At 42.2% G+C, this 17,890-nt stretch overlaps 1 protein-coding gene across 4 annotated transcripts in view; it reads left to right on the forward strand.

Annotated features, from left to right (window-relative positions):
• Nucleotides 1–17,890, forward strand: part of NPNT (nephronectin) — an 89,674-nt gene that overhangs the window by 32,182 nt on the left and 39,602 nt on the right. For 2 of the 4 annotated variants that reach the window (XM_038755255.1, XM_038755257.1), the window contains exons 3-4: nt 270–320; nt 14,326–14,418. In XM_038755255.1, the coding sequence (XP_038611183.1) occupies nt 270–320; nt 14,326–14,418 (144 nt within the window). The remainder of the gene's footprint in view (nt 1–269; nt 321–14,325; nt 14,419–17,890) is intronic. The other 2 variants (XM_038755256.1, XM_038755258.1) reach the window with 1 other exon arrangement.

Consider the following 17,890-nt stretch of genomic DNA (forward strand, 5'->3'; position numbering starts at 1 on the left):
CACCTAATTACAGAAGAAAAGCATAACTACAATTCTTTGGTCTTGTTTATGCCACAAATTATATCTGACTCATAACAAAATAGCGACTAAGATTACCAGTTTAAAATATGTCCTAGTGTTTTTTGTTGTTGTTTCAGAGCACAGAATGTGTGTGAGAATCCGGAAATGTAGCGTGTTGACAAACACCCAAAGCCAGCCTCCTTTCAGGACAAAAAAACCAAAAATTTAAAAAGATCTGGAATTTCTTTTTTTGGACATTTGTTTTGCAGCTTTCTACGTCTTAAGGCAGAGAATAGCCAGGATAAGGTGCCAGCTCAAAGGTTAGAAGAACGTGTTTTTTCAAATAATTTTGGCAAGTATATATCTTGGAAGGCATGCCCTCTAAATAATAAGTTTACAGAACTACAAATCAATTCTTAACATTAGAAATGCTTTCCATTTTCTTGGGATAAATGCACAATCTAAAGATGCTCTCGTTTCATTCACCGTTCTTCTCTCTAAAATAAATTTAACTCAAATAATACTTACAACTTTTTCCTTCCAATCCACGCATAAATTTCATACTGTTCTGCCAATCTAATAAATTGAATTCCACCTTACCTTAAAGGACAGTTCAGATTCTCTAATGCATAAAGAAGCAAATAAATAATTTCTCAAACACGAGGTTACTAACACCAGCCTATCATTAACTTGATGATTTATAATTCAAATTCAGAAATTCTCCATGAAAATATTCAGGTAAGAAATGTCTTTGTTGTCTAAAATACAAAAGTAATATTTTATTTTGAATTAAAACTCTCTGTACTTTTTTTGTGGGTCTGTCTGTGTAGATTGAGAGGAACTATCTGTAAAAGACAATGTTTTGGAAATCATGCCTCTCTTATGGGTTACTGAAATGGGCCTAGTCTCTGAAAACAGTATAGGCGATTACCAGGTGATCAGGTTGCCCCATGGGGGGGCTCACAGTCTTCATCCCCATTTTACAGATGAGGTAACTGAGGCCCAGAGAAGTTAAATGACTTATTCATTCAATTGTATTTATTGAGCGCTTACTGTGTGCAGAGCACTGTACTAAGCACTTGGGAAGTACAGTTTGGCAACATACAGAGACAGTCCCTACCCAACAACAGGCTCACAGTCTAGAAGGGGGAAACAGACAACAAAACAAAACACGTGGACAGGTGTCAAGTCATTAGAGCAAATAGACTTGCCCAAAGTCACACAGCTGACAAGTGGCAGAGTCAGGATTTGAACCCATGACCTCTGACTCCAAAGCCTGTGCTCTTTCCACTGAGCCACACTGCTTCCCTAAAATAAAAAAAAAGAGGACCTGCAAAAATTGCCTTCAGTTTCTCCATTACTGTTCTCCACGGAAATCTTTAGTAAAAGGCGAAAGAGAGCATATGTAATTTGCATATACATTTAGAAGTTCTGAGGATATTTATAGACAAGTCCATAAATGCTAGAGATGGCTGATGAGGTCTATGAGACTATTCTCTTCATCCGAAATGGTGAACAGGAAAAAGAGGAATTAGGAGTGGTGATAATAGATCAGTCCAGTACACCTCATAGAATTAGGCATTCATTCTAGATGTGCTTACCCCGAATAGACGCATTTGCAAGTCTGCTCTAGGACACAGCTGGGAATATAAAATACGCACCCAAGACCTGACGTATCTTGACCTACAATAGTTTTCAGTCTTTCAAAGAGTATGTTAGCATTTTTGCCTGTCTTCTGTTTCTCCTCAGTAAATACTATTGATTGATTCTTCTATGTCCGTGCACTTTTTGGGTAATGTCTGTGTAAGGTAGCAGAATTTCTCCTATGTCCATGCACTTTTGGGTGATGTCTGTGTAAGGTAGCAGAATTCCGTACTAAGCTTTTGGACTGGTACAAATCAAAGAATCCACATAGAACTTGTCCGTTGGAAGTTATACTCCTATACACATAAGAAACAATGTAAATCAATGGAATAACAATAATTGTTGTATTTAATAATAATATAATAATGATGGCATTTATTAAATGCTTACTATGTGCAAACCACTGTTCTAAGCACTTGGGAGGTTACAAGGTGATTGGGTTGTCCCACGGAGGGCTCACAGTCTTAATCCTCATTTTACAGATGAGGTAACTGAGGCACAGAGAGGAGAAGTGACTTGCCCAAAGTCACACAGCTGAAGTGGCGGAGCCGGGATTTGAACCCCTGACCTCTGACTCCAAAGCCCGTGCTCTTTCCACTGAGTGCTGCTTCCCTAAGTGCTTACTATGTACCAACCACTGTACTGGATGCTGGGGAGTTGTTATGGTATAAGCAGATGTCCACAGGTCCTGTCCCACATAGGGCTCATAGTCTAAAACGGAGGGAGGACACACATTTTATCCCCATTTTTCAGATGAGGAAATTGAGGCACAGAGAACTTAAGTGACTTGCCTAAAGACATGCAGCAGGTGGCCAAGCCGGGATTGGAACAGTACTTTACACATAGTAAGCGCTTAATAAATGCCATCATTATTATTACGTGTGTCTATCACCACTACCCCTACCCCAGGATCCTTCCTCCTTGGCCCCTCTGACTTTTTATTTTTTAACAGTACTTGTTAAACCCTTACTGTGTGCCAGGCGTTGTACTAAGCGCTCGGGTAAATAAAATACAGTTAAGTTGGACTCAATCCTTTTCCCATAGGAGCTTAGCTTAGTGGAAAGAGCCCAGGTTTGGGAGTCAGAGGTCATGGGTTCTGATCCCAGCTCTGCCACTTGTCAGCTGTGTGACTTTGGGCAAGTCACTTCACTTCTCTGTGCCTCAGTTGCCTCATCTGTCAAATGGGGATTGACTGTGAGCCCCGCGTGGGACAACCTGATTACCTTGTATCTACCTCAGCGCTTAGAACAGTGCTTGACACATAGTAAGCGCTTAACAAATACCATTATTATTATTATTATTATTAGAACCCTGGACCTCTGACTCCGTGGTCTGTGCTCTCTCCTGGCTACGCTGAGTCAGAGGTCGTGGGTTCAAATCCCGGCTCCGCCAATTGTCAGCTGTGTGACTTTGGGCAAGTCACTTCACTTCTCTGGGCCTCAGTTGCCTCATCTGTAAAATGGGGCTTAAGATTGTGAGCCCCACGTGGGACAACCTGATCACCTTGTATTTCCCCCAGCGCTTAGAACAGTGCTTGGCACATAGTAAGTGCTTAACAAATACTATTATTATTATTCTGACTTCCCCAGCTTGATAGTGAGTGCTCCTAGGTGGTGTGAAGCCCTTCACAGGCTGCTACTGTTGCTCACTGTCACATGACTTCCACTCAGGGAAGGAATGTCTTGCTTCAGGGAAGTTTTAGTTGTACATGTGCACTCTGCCACACCTGGTTGGTTTCCCTGGCTACTATTAATGTTGACACCTGCCGGCTATTTCCTGTTCTTGGTAATTGTGTGGCCGTGATATCTAGGTTAATATCTTCACTTTGTAACCCAGTCTATGCGAGGAGAGTATGAGTAATTTTCATTTTGGGAGTGATGCCTGCATTTTGAATGGATACAGTAACATTTGAAGCAACTACAGGTGTGCTCAGTGAAGAAACTGCAAATATTACATATAATTTAAATGTAGGTCGTATCATTGTAAGGTATTTCGAATATGCAATAATCCTCATGGATTATTTCTACCTGACAGTGCTGCTTCTCAACGACCTGCTCAGGGAGGACTCGGGGAGAACTGCTGGCTTCCCGGCTCTCCCAAGTGCGCTATCGCAGGCCCGCGTGGCCTCGGAATTTCTTAAAGCGGGACATGTTTACATAAGCGTCCGGCATCCGAACGCAAATCTTTCTGTCTTCTGCAAAGCGGATTTACAAGGTCAGAAAGAGGGTGACTGTTCCGTTAGGTTTTTCTCCCCAGAGACCACCAGTCCCAGAATGATCTCAACAGGAAGATTTTTTTTTTTGATGCCATTTATTAAGCACTTACTATGGGCACTGTTCTAAGCACCGGGGAGGTTACAAGGTGATCAGTTTGTCCCACATGGGGCTCACAGTCTTAATCCCCATTTTACAGATGAGATAACTGAGGCGCAGAGAAGTGAAGTGACTTGCCCAAAGTCACACAGCTGACAAGTGGTGGAGCCGGGATTTGAACCCATGACCACTGACTCCAAAGCCCGTGCTTTTTCCACAGAGCCACATTGCTTCTCCCAAGTGGGTAGCCCTCCCACCCAGCTCACCCCGCATCAGCCTGGCTGGGAGCAACGGCTAGGAGAGGAAAGGAAGGCTTAGGGAAGGTCTCTAAAATACACAAGTGCTTCCCAGATTGAATTAATCCAAGGAGACATCTTGGAGGAGGGGGGGGGGGAAGTGTTCAGGAAGACTGGAGGTGGGAGAGCTGTTATCTGGATGATCGGAAGTGGGGGTTCCGGATAGGAATAATAATGCGAGTGAAGGGTTGTAGGTGGGAAAGCTGAAAGTGTGAAACAGCTTGAGAGGAGCAAAAAACTGTGAGCTGGGCAGTAGTGGGTAAGGAGGGCTAATACATAAGATGAAGAGAGCTGATGAGGAGGTTTGCAGCCAGTGGTAAGGAATTTCTGCTCGAAACAGAGAGTGATGGGTAACCATGGGAGGTTTCTGAGGAGTTAAGAGACGTGGATTCGGCAATACTGCAAGAAGTTGATTTGTGCCTCAGCATTGAGTATCTGATGGTAGAGAGTTGTATTATACTCTCCCAAGCAGTTAGTGCAGTGCTCTGCACACAGTAAATGCTCAATAAACACTGTTAATGATGATAATGATGACGACCGAGGCAGAAGACCGAGTTTCCCCATCCAAGTTTGATCCTCTCATGGACCAAAGCAGTCAGGGAGAAAAGAACAGAGGCTGATACAGCAGATAAACTTTAATATAGCAAGAGCTTGGATAATAATAATAATGGCATTTGTTAATCACTTACTATGCGCAAAGCACTGTTCTAAGCGCTGGGGAGGATACAAAGTGATCAGATTGTCCCACGTGGGGCTCACAGTCTTCATCCCCATTTTCCAAATGGACATGGTAGCTGTTTGAGCAGAGAGGATGGGATGGATCTGGGAAACGTTTTGGTGGAATAAATGGGAAGATTTAGTCATTGACTGATTCTGAGGTCCGAAAGACATTGGAGCAGTTAAAAAATGTCACCAAGATTGTAGGATCTTGAGGCAGGGAGGAGATGGGGTTATCCATAGAGTTAGGAAAGCTGGGAGGAAGACCGTGTTTATGAGGGAAGTTGAGAACTTCCGTTTGGGAAATGTTGAATTTGAGGTATAGGTGGGACGTCAGTATGGATGTGTCGTGCCCATAGTAAGCACTCCCTAAATATGATTGAAAGAATGAGTGGAAGCAAGAGGAAGTATGGGATTGTAGTAGATGGGATTTCAGAAAGATGTTGAAGATGGGGAGAACAGTGTTCTGGATGTGAAGGGACATTGAGTTCTGGGAAAAAGGGAAGGAGAAGGAGTGATCAGAAATAAGCAGCGAGAGAAATGAGAATAAAAGTTGGTTAACTTGAGAGGAACAAAGTGTGTGATCTGGGGTGTAGTGGGAGAGGAAAAAGGATGGGAAGCCGTGTGGCTTTGTGGAAAAAGTACAGGCCTGAAGTCAGAAAACTTGCTGAGCGACCATGGGCAAGTCACATCACTTCTCGGTTTCCTCAACTTTAAAATGGGGATTCAGAACCTGTTCTCCCTCCTACTTAGACTGCTGCTTCCAAGTGGGACAGGGACTGTGTCCGACGTGATTAACTTGTATCCACTCCAGCGCTTAGAACAATGCTTGACACATACTAAGTGCTTAACAAATCCATTTTTTTAAAAAAAGGATAAGCAGGGGTGGGGGAGACCTGATGGAGTGTCTTAAGTAATACCTTGATTTTTATATGGTGCTTTTGTTCCCCAAGTGCTCTCATCTTGCTGTTTCATTTTTGCCCTCACAATAATTCTGTGAAGTAGGGAGAAAGGCAGATATTATTATCCCCATTTGACAGATAATAATAATAATAATAATGGCATTTATTTAGCGCTTACTATGTGCAAAGCACTGTTCTAAGCGCTGGGGGTATACAAGGTGATCAGGTTGTCTCACTTGGGGCTCACAGTCTTAATCCCCATTTTACAGATGAGGTAACTGAGGCACAGAGAAGTTAAGTGACAGATGAGGAAACTGCTCAAGGTCACCCAGAAGACTCATAGCAGAGGATGGACGCAAACCTGGTATCTCCCACTTCCATCCGACGATCTTCCCACTACACCCCAAAGCCTTCCCTGAAAGCCAGTGGTCGCGGGTTAATGCTTAATGCAGACCGTGATGAGCAATCACTGGAGGTTTTTGAGGATGGGGGAGACATGCACAGAATGATGTTTTAGATTAATTATCCAGGCAGAAAATGAATTATGGACTGGAGTGGGAAGAGACAGGAGGCTGGGAGGTCAGCAAGGAAGCTGGTATAATAGTCAAGTCAGGATAGGGTAAGTGCTTGGATTAACGTGGTAGTAGTTTGGATGGAAAGGAAAGGGTGGATTTTAGCAAGATTGTGCAGGGTGAACCAACAAGGTTTTGTGACATTGAATGAGCCCCATGTGGGACAACCTGATTACCTTGTATCACCCCCAGGGCTTAGAACAGTGCTTGGCAAATAGCACTTAACAAATACCATCGTCATTATTATTATTATTATTATTATTATATATGGGTTGAATGAAAGAAATGAATAAGGTTACAGGCTTATGAGACAGGAAGGGGTGGTAGTGCTGTCTACAGTGACGGGAAAGTCAAGGGGAGGACAGGGTTTGGTTGGAAAGATGAGGGGCACTGTTTTGGACCTGTTAGGTTTGAGGTGTCGGTGGGACATCGATGTAGAGATGTCTGGAAGACGGGAAGAAATGCTAGACTGCCGAGAAGGAGAGAGATCAGGGCTGGAGATGTAGATTTGGGAATCATTAGCATAGAGGAGGTCGTTGAAGCCATGTGAGCGAATGAGTTCTCCAAGGGATTTGATGGAGATGGAGAATAGAAGGAGACTCAGAACATCTCCATATGGCTCATGAATTTCTCACCAGCCCCGTAAGTTCAATATGTCTAAAACTGAACTCCTCATCATCCTTCGCAAATCTACTCCACCTCGTTTTCTCATCACAGTTGACAGTATCACCATCCTCCCTGATTCTGAAACCCACAGTTCTTGAATTCAAACTTTCAACACGCACAACCAATCTGTTGCTAAATCCTGATGGGTTTTCCTCCACAACATTCTCTGGATTCTCCTCTTTGTCCCTGTCCCCCTTTCTCCCCGCCCCCACAAACAGCCACTACTAGTTCAGGGGGCTCATCACATCCTGGCAAGATTAGTAGATGTTTTTTCACTGGTCTCCCTGTCTCTGGTACCAAATTTTTCGCTCCCCAGCTCATTTTTGAAAAACATCATTCTGCACACTTCTTCCCACACACCTCAAAAACCTCCAGTGATTACCCATTCCTCTCCATATTAATCAGAAACTCCTGACCACTGGCTTTCAGTCTTTCATTCGACCTCTCTTCACCTTATTTATCCACTCTTCTCCATCGCTATGCTTGTACAGTCTTCTTTCCTCCCAAGCAGTGGAATATACCGAGTGTTTACTATGTGCAGAACACTCTGCAAAGCTGTAGGAAAAGGTTGTGTCATTGGAGTGTGCCGTTCTCCGTTTTATCTTTCAGTTTCTACCCAAAGACCCCTCTAGTCCAATTTTTAGCTATTTTTCTCATTGGCCAAGCTGTAGTCATTGAATGTTTGAAAATAGCCTCCACCTCATCTCCTCCCCTTTAAATGAGCTCTTCAAAGTCTATTTTCATTGACATGTATTACCTGCAGTGATATTTTTATTTTGGTCTGTTTCCTTTCAAGAGTCCTCTCTTCTTCCCCTCCTCTCCCTCACTCTGAGCCTGTAGAACTCTTGACTATAGTAAATGGTTTGGAGTTTTTTAATGGTATTTGTTAAGCAATTACTATGTGCCAGGCACTGTGCTAAGCGCTGGTGTAGATACAAGCTAATCAGGTTCATTCATTCATTCAGTTGTATTTATTGAGTGCTTACTGTGTGCAGAGCACTGTACTAAGCGCTTGGGAAGTACAAATTGGCAACATCTAGAGACAGTCCCTACCCAACATTGGGCTCACAGGCTAGAAGGGGGAGACAGAGAACAAAACAAAACATGTAGACAGGTGTCAAGTTGTCAGAACAAAGAGAATTAAAGCTAAATGCACAGCTGAACACAGTCCCTGTCCCACATGGGTTCATAGTCTCAATCCTTATTTTACAGATGAAATAACTGAGGCGGAGGGAAGTTAAGTTACTTTCCCAATATCACACAGCAGATAAGTGGGGGATTCAGAATTAGAACCCGGGTCTTTTGACTCTCAGGCCCCGTGCTGTTTCAGCTAGGCCACACTGCTTCCCATTGGCCTTTGGTAAAGTGCCAGACCAAGATGCAATAATGTGCGGAGTATGAAAGTTGAAATGATCATCACAACTCCAAGAATAATATTTTTTGGAATGAAGTCGTTTCTGTTTGTTGCAGTGAACTCTTGGGCCCGTGTAGTATTTTTCTCTATCTCTTTCCTATCAATCCTTTTAAGCATCGTGTTTTAGTTTGAGGTTTCCAATACGTTAACATTTGACTTGTAGGGCACATAGAGTCATAAAGCTGACTTTATAGATCCAGTGGATTTTTCCCCTTTATCAGAGAGATCAGTATTTGGCTTTTCAGAAGCAGAAATCTGTCCAAGTCTGTTCACCCCAGCTATGTCGGCTTGGCTGCTCTCACAGAAGTAAACGTTTGGGGAGCAAACTAGCCTGAAGTGGTCCAGAAATGTGTCACGTTAAAGAGCTGCGTTTGTTTTTTGCCTTAGTATTGTTGAAACTCTATCTTTTTCCCAATGAAAAAGGAATACTTTTCAGTAGAGAGAGGGGCACCAGATAGCTTCTAGAATAATAATTCCACATAAGATATGTGTGAAATCAACAGTCATCAAATGGGTTCCATGTGATACCAAGTGTGATGCCAATGGAATAAGTCAAATTGTGATTTAGGGAAAGACCTCAAAACATCAGCGTTTAGTTGGCGTGGGCTGGTCACACCACTGTATTCATTCATTCAATCGTATTTATCAAATGCTTACTGTGTGCAGAGCACTCTATTAAGCAGTATGGCTTAGTGGAAAGAGCACAGGAGTCCAAGGTCGTGGGTTCTAATTCCGGCTCCTCCACTTGTCAGCTGTGTGACTTGGGCGAGCTACTTAACTTCTCTGGGCCTAAGTTACCTCATCTGTAAAATGGGGATTAAGACTGTGAGCCCCACCTGGGACAACCTGATCGCCTTGTATCTACCCCTGCACATAGAACAGTGCTTGGCACATAGTAAGTGCTTAACAGATACCACTGCATTGTACGTGATGTCACTGCTAACGATGAAGGGGTCTCCTGTCGGGAACAATGGAGGAACCTCAGTCCTGAGATTTCAGGACCAGGATTTCTAGACTGTGAGCCCACTGTTGGGTAGGGACCATCTCTATATGTTGCCAACTTGTACTTCCCAAGCGCTTAGTACAGTGCTCTGCACACAGTAAGTGCTCAATAAATACGATTGAATGAATGAATGAATGAAAAGCCTGTTTGAAGAAATTGATTCTAGGGGTAGGGATTTATCCGGTACCCCATTCTCACTCTCTGTGTCTTGCCAGTCATATCCCCACTGGCACGGGGAATGCCCTTGAGGAGCCTTAAGGCCAGAGAATCAACAGTTGGTATTCCCAGGTTTCTAGACAAGAGAGACAGCCCCTCCCTCCCTTTCCTGTCGGATGCGTTGGAGCAGTCTCCCTGACTCCATGACTAGCGATAGAATGGTGGCAAGTCTGATAACCTTCTCCACTCTAGCTTTCGTGTCATCTGGTTCTTCTCCTAGTCTTTCTATTTACTCTTCTTTTTTAAAAATGACATTTAAGCACTTTCTGTGTGTCAAGCTCGGTTCTAAGCTCTACACAGATACAAGTTAATCAGGCTGGACATAGTCCCTGTCCCTCATGGAGCTTCTAGTCTAAGTAGGAGGGAGAACAAGCGTTGACTCCTCATTTTACTGAACTGTAGAGTAGCTCAGTGGAAAGAGCTCGGGCTTTGGAGTCGACAATCGGCTCCACCGATTGTCAGCTGTGTGACTTTGGGCAAGTCACTTAACTTATCTGTGACTCAGTTACCTCATCTGGAAAATGGGGATGAAGACTGTGAGCCCCAGGTGGGACAACCTGATCACCTTGTAACCTCTCCAGCGTTTAGAACAGTGCTTTGCACAGAGTAAGTGCTTAATAAATGCCATTATTGTTATTATTAATTATTTTACAGTTAAGGAAATTGAGGCACAGAGAATGTTAATAATAATGATAATTGCGGTATTTAAGCACTTACTATGTACCAGGCACTTCACTAAATTGATGCAGATAATTGAGTTGGACACAGTCCCTATCCCACGTTGGGCCCTGAGTCTTAATCCCCATTTTACCGATGAGGAAACTGAGGCACAGAGAAGTTAATTGCCTTGCCCAAGGTCTCACAGCAGGCGAGTGGTGGAGCTTAGATTAGAACCCAGGTCCTCTGACTCCCAAGCCTCTGTGTCTTCCACTAGGCCGCGCTTCTTCCCCTTTATGGGTAGAGACTAGAGTTGGGAGAGGTACTGCTCTACTTTGGTGTTATTATAACTATAGTGGACCAAAAGAGTATTTTTTTCCTCTTAATGACTTGTTTTCAGTAATAATAATAATGGTGGTATTTGTTAAGCCCTTACTATATGTGTAGCACTACTCTAAGCACCAGGATAGATACAAGGTTATCAGATTGTTTCAAGTGAGTCTTAATCCCCATTTTCCAGATGCGGTAACTGAGGCACAGAGAAGTTAAGTGACGTGCATTAGAGCCCACGACCTCTGACCCCCAAGCTCTTTCATACTAAGCCATGCTTTTTTTCCCCATAAGCAATGGTGGAAACTGAAAAACCCCATAAAATGACATGGAATCCCATTTAGAAATGCTGTAACAGGCTGGCAGCTACAGAGGGTTCTTTGTGGAACCCTTTTCCCTAAATTGTACTAAATACTTGACGCCACAACACATTAGTTAAAAATGGATCTTACTCTTTGCTTGTGTCAAATCATAACTACAAGTTGCTGCTTTATAGTGGTTATAAGGAGAAAGCCTTGGAACAAAAAACATTAGAGTGGGTTTTCGTGGTGTTGGTTATCCATCAAAATAACAACAATCAATGCTCAAGGGGAAAGATCCTGAATTTATTTCACTTCTGCCCTAACACCATCCAGGAGGGCTGGGAGGTTGAAGAGCTAAACAACGTCCTTATTCTCTTCCTCCAGTTGTGGAAAGTAGGGAGGAGACATAAAAGAACCCAAATGTGGGATTATGTAAGAACAGGCTATTCTTTGATAATCTTTCATACCAATGTTTTTTTTCTTTTTATGCTGACAACTTAAAAAAACAAACATAACAGTTCGTATTAATAGAATTCCTTTTTTCCCCACTTTCCTCTTTATCGTATCTCTCTGCTTTCTCTGTCTCCCTCCCCTCCCTGCAATTTGCTATCATTTTTAATAGCAAAAGTGAAATTGTCCCTATCCAACCTTTTTTAGTTAAAATGCCAGCCTGTTTATGGATTTAAGCAGTTGAGTGGGTTATTTCATTCGTTATGTTTTTGGTGAATGTCAGTCGAAGCATACTATTTTAATTCATGAATACTGAAGAAAACTTGGCCAAATCAAGTTTGTCTGACAAATGACACAAACAAAATAAACCAAGGAGGTCTCAGAACTTTAGGTGCAAATCATATGGGTGAGTCAGTCAGTCGTATTTATTGAGCGCTTACTGTGTGCAGAGCACTGTACTAAGCGCTTGGGAGAGTCCAGTACAATATAGCAGATACATTCCCTACCCACAATGAGCTTACAGTCTAGAGGGGGAGACAGACATTAATATAAATGAATAAAATTACAGCTATGTACAATGCTGTGGGGCTGGGAAGGGGATTGAATAAAAGGAGCAAGTCAAGGTGTTGCACAAGCTAGGAGGAAAGAGGAAAGGAGGGCTTAATCAGAGTATTTATTAAACGCTTTTTATGGGCTTACTATACTAAGCACTTCAGTGTATTTTTCTACCTTGCAAAGGTGAGCTAGATCCCAAACCAGTTAAAGGTGCATTCTTATGGGGAAGCACATGTTATACATGATTCAGAAAGGCGTTTGGAAACTTGGCTGTTAATTTTAAACTAAAGTGGCTACTTTCACATCCAGGAACAGTGCCCATTTAAAAGGATTTAATCCAATGAGTGTTCCTGATTTCTTTTCTCAAGGGACCCCTTCAGAGAATTCGTATTACCTGGTAACGTGAGCTGTAGCGCTTAGAAAATCAGGAAAATCCAGTGGTTGAAATTGACTGGGGAGTGTGCTTCTGGGAACTACAGTTTCCATCATTCAACAGTAAGAGCAATTGCGTATTAATATAGTTTGAGTTCCTGGAGTGACTCACTACTTGTCCAGACCTGACCAAGTTCCATTCATACGACTTCAGTTTGGTTTGGGTTTCACATATTGCTTCAACTGACAGTTCCAAATCTAAGTATCTTAAACACATGCAATTTGAAGTTAACAGTGGGTATGTTTAATATTAAAACATTAAACCATTAACTTTAGGAGCCATCTGTTATCTTTTGAAGGCCCCCGAGGGATCTCTCAACCTTTTTAATTATAACAGGAAATTGTATTCGGCAAGGTGAAATGAGCTTAATTTAACTCTACTTTTGGATTATGTTGACAGTTCATTCAGTTGTGTTTACTGAGTGCTTACTGTGTGCAGAGCACTGTACTAAGCGCTTAGCAGCATCATCCTCCAAATCCTAGAAGAAGGCAATCTTGGTGTCATCCTCAATTCTACGTTGAAATTCTACCTATATTTTTGAGCTCCTACCGAGTACTTAAACGTATGGATAAGTTCAACAAAATGACATATTCCGTGTCCACCAGGAACTTATAGTCTAATGAGGGTGACAGACAAAGATGATATATAGTAGTGGCACAAGAGAAGAACAACATATAATAAATAGGCAGCAGTATGGAATATGTCAGGATGAAATACCAGAATAAGTGAAGACTGTACAGCTGAATAAACATACGTAAGTGCTACTTATGTACACTCCCAAGTGCTTAATATAGTACTCAGGACTCAGGTGCTAAGTAAATACCATTAATTGATGTTTAAAAGGATATTGAAATCATTCTATATTTAAACATCAGATAGCACTTTTACTCAACTTTAACAGGATTCTAGACAGAGTTAGGAGGCGAAGGAATGCACCTTTTGTGGGTCAGATAATAACTAACGTGGTGCATCTTATACATTGTTTATTCACATTGAAGTCTGTCTCCCCTTTAGACTGTATGCTCGTTGTGGGCAGGGAAAGCGTCTGCCAACTCAGTTGAACTGTACTCTCCCAAGCGCTTAGTACAGTGCTCTGCACACAGGAAGCACCCAATAGATACTATTGATGATGACGATTGAGGATCCAAAAAGTTGGATACCTTCCCAAGTGCTTAGTACAGTGCTAGGCACACAGCGCTCAATAAATACGATTGAATGAATCGATTGCCACTTCAACAGCCTTGGTGCTTGGTGGTATTTCTGTCTGCCGATTGTGACTTCTTAGTTTTTTAACCTACAACACGGTGTTTGTCATCCAAAACCGTCTCCCTGTAGCCAGTTTTGCAACTTTTTGTTTTACTTTTTAACAACAATTTTCAAATACTGGGGAGGATTCACATTTGTTTTAGGGGAAAACAACTGAAAAGAATTGTAATATTTCAGCCACACTCTTCAAGTACTTAACTTGCATTAGAGAGGAACTTCTGTTGTTGGTTTCTGACACTGCCTCTAAAGTTTAGGAAAGCCAGGTTGACGTACTATATATGGATGAAACATAAACTCCCCAGAAAATTACCAGTGTTTGAATTTATATGTGTATTTTCCTGAAGACAAGTGTATGCTTTGTAAGTCAGTGCTGCATTTGGACACAAAGCTCTGAAAAAAAGCACTTCAGCTCCCCAGTACCCCATGCATATATATATTCATGAAGTTAGTGGGGAGTTCACAAATGCTGATTTCGCGAATATTCTTTCTTAAGAACGCCTCAGTACGAACTAGAGAGTCTTGTTATTTTCCCTGAAATAATGTTTCATGTGCTCATTGACTTACAAATAACACATATTCTTTTTTCACAGCCATATGCCAACCTAGATGTAAACATGGTGAATGTATAGGACCAAATAAATGCAAGTGTCACCCTGGTTACACGGGAAAAACCTGCAACCAAGGTAAGCGAACCATCTTAAATAGGTAAATCAATAATACAAACTACCTCATGCCTCAGCCAAGATATCCCAATTTTCATCCAGCCATAAAACTGTAGGAATTCATTGCTACTGTGGCAGCAACTTTTGGGTTTTGATTATTGCAAGGTGTCTGTCTTGTTGACTTGATGAAAGTGTGAATATTACCTTACAATGGGACTGTTTCAAGTTTATAACAGGCCAATGAACCAATTCCATTTGTTCCCTGTTTCCTTCTTTTCTGAAGCTAACTTTGAAACATTCTTTGGAAGGCTTGCTCTAAAGGACTTAGACTTGGTGCTCCTGACTACCTGAAATGGAAGCGTAAGAAATGAGATGCTGAACTTTGGGCCCCTGGAGAGTCTCCACTTGCCCATAAAGTCGTTTGGTAGCTCTCAGCTGGCTGAACATCTTGTTCCATATCCCAAACTCAAGGTGTCCTTAGGTAGGAACCAAAAACAGGTCTCGAAGACCACCTTATATATGAAGTCAAGTTGAGGGTGAGAGGAGAAAGCAGACAGGATCATTTCATGGGTCTAGAGATATTCCAGGAGGATGAGACAGAATTCCTTGAAGACCCTGCACAGAAGATCGGAGTCCTCAAAAAGACTCCAGTTTAAACCCATTTCTCCAGGATCCCCAAGCGGAGAGAAAACTTGTTTCTAGACTGTGGCAGGGAATGTGTCTCTCCCAAGCGCTTTGCAGCACACAGTAAGAGCTCTAAACGCCATTGTTCAATTGATTGATTGATTGAGAATCAGCTCATCTTAGACCCCCGAATAACTATGTGGCTCCTATCTAAAACCCCCTGGTAGTGCTAAGTGCACCTGAAAGACTCTGAGGCAGTGGACGGGAGGGAATCCTCTCAGCTCTAGCCGTGGACCTTGGTAAGCTCCTTCTTTCCTTTATATTTCTCTGTGATTAACACAAAGAAATACAGTCGGGACACAAATGGCCTCTGAGGATGATCCTTTTTGGCAGTAATGAACCCAGTTTACTTCGCTGGCAGGTTATAGACTCATTGGAGAAAATATTTCCAGAATACGGTCACCTTTTCGATATTGGGAAACTTGTTGAAAAGAGTGACGAAGCCTTTGTTGTGGGCTTAACGTTTTGCGTAAACGGTTCATTGGATACAAGAATCTTAATGGAGCTCATTTAGATGTTGTCAAAAGCAGTAGCTAAGACATAGAGAATCAGTGAGTCCATTTTCCCTCTATTGTATTGTAGTATTGGGTAATATTTCGTGTTTCCGTGATCTTGTTGGAACTTACTTTGGGAAGAGGCTGATTTGGTCGGTTTTGCAGCAGTGATCACTTACCTCTGTCCCAGATCCTTCATTTCTGTGATACTTAATGAAATTAGTGATTTCAGTTCACAGTGGCCACCACCACTGCGGTCATTGCATTCAAAGGTGATGTTTAATCAGGGCAGCGTTTACTGAAAAGCCAGATGAAGGTATTGTAGGAAATCTGACAGTTTCAGGATCAGTGCAACATGCTGAACTCCCAGAATAATAATAATAAAATTGATGGTATATGTTTACTGTGTGCCAAACACTGTTCTAAATGCTGGGGTAGATGCAAGGCAATCAGGTTGTCCCATTTGGGGCTCACAGTCTTAATCCCTATTTTACATATGAGGTAACTGAGGCACAGAGAAGTTACCCAAAGTCACACAGCTGATAAGTGGCGGAGCAGGGATTAGAACTCATGACCTCTGATTCCCAAGCTCGGGCTATTTCCACTAAGGCAAGCTGCTTCTCTGATGATTCCTTTGGGATTGATTTTCAAATACATTCAAGTTCTGCCAGAGTATGGATTTTCGTTATGCATTTTGAATAGAAGGGAATAGCAGAATTCTTCCAGCAGTTTGCATCTGGCTTGCTACAACACAACATGGTATTGGACGAAGTGGTTGTGTAGAGGTTGTGAGAAGCAGTGTGGCCTAGAAGATAGAGCACAGGCCTGGGTGACAGAAGGACCTGGGTTCTAATCCTGGCTCCTCCACTTGTCTGCTGTGTGTGAAGTTGGAATTCTCTGTGCCTCAGTTACCTCATTTTTGAAAATGGGGATTAAGACTGTGAGCCCCATGAGGAACAGGGACTGTGTCCAACCTGATTAGCTCATATGCTAAGACCAGCGCTTGACACATAGAAAGTGCTTAACGAATATTATTATTATTATTATTATTATTATTATCGTCGTCATTGCAGGCACATGGTGTCACCCAGTGTGAATGCTACAGGGTGAGTTTTCCTTAACCTAGGTCTCTAAAATAACCAAGTCGCTATGCTGTAGGAGAGCTGGGTGTGTAAATATATATATATGTATTATTATTATTGTTATCACAGGCACATGATGTCACCCAGGGTGAATGCTACAGGGTGAGTTTTCCTTAACCTAGGTCTCTAAAAGAACCAAGTTGCTATGCTGTAGGAGAGCTGGGTGTATACATATATATATATATATATATATATATATATATATATATATATATATATATATATATATATATATATATGTATGTATATATTTTAAGTCTTATAAAAGCATTCTCTATTGCTAGTCTTTTCTGGGCAGAATCAGGGGAAAAAGTTATTTTGGATCTTAATTTTTTTTTTCCTCTATAAATCTGTCTAGCACTGGTGTTGGTCAGTCAATCAGTATTTATTGAGCACTCATTCTGGTTGAAACAGCTCTTGGAGTCAGGAAACGTGAGTTCTGATCCTGGCTCCACAAGCAAGGGATTGCTTTCTTGGACTTTACCTTCAGGAATGAGAATTTCCAGCCCAAAAGTTGTCCATGGCTTCTGTCTGTGAAGTGGAGAGGTCCAGTGGACATTCTAATAAATAGTAATAATTATGGTACTTGTTTAGTGCTTACTATGTGCCAAGCCCTGTTCTTAGTGCTGGGGTGGATACAAGGTTATTGAGCTGGACACAATCCCTGTCCCACATCGAGCTCATAGTCTTAATCCCCATTTTACGGACAAAGAAACTGAGGCCCAGAGAAGTGAAGCGACTTGCCCAAGGCCACGCAGCAGACAAGTGGTGGAGCCAGGATTAGAACTCAGGTCCTTCTGACTCCAGACTTATGTTCTATCCACTTAGCCATGCTGCTTCTCAAATAGTAGACCCATGGGGATGGTGAAGACTGCAGCAATGATCAAGGCAACTGTCTGTGGGGCTGTGGCACTAGGGAAAAGCCTTGGCATTGTGCTGAGGTCACTTGGACTGGAAATGAACCCTGCTGACCCCTGCTCACCCATTTCTCTGAGCTTCTTGGCTTGACACATGCCTGGCTGGGTTTCCCAAGGCTCAGAACAGTTGTTCTACTGCATCAATGGTAATCCACCCCTGGGACACATACAGCTAATGCTAAAGCAAGTGCTTAAGAAGTACCATAATTATTATTATTGTTAACTACCAAGCAGGGTATTGAATTAGTTGGTGATG

The sequence above is a fragment of the Tachyglossus aculeatus genome, chromosome 12 (genome assembly GCF_015852505.1).
Source record: "Tachyglossus aculeatus isolate mTacAcu1 chromosome 12, mTacAcu1.pri, whole genome shotgun sequence".
In the NCBI taxonomy this organism is placed as follows: Eukaryota; Metazoa; Chordata; class Mammalia; order Monotremata; family Tachyglossidae; genus Tachyglossus; species Tachyglossus aculeatus.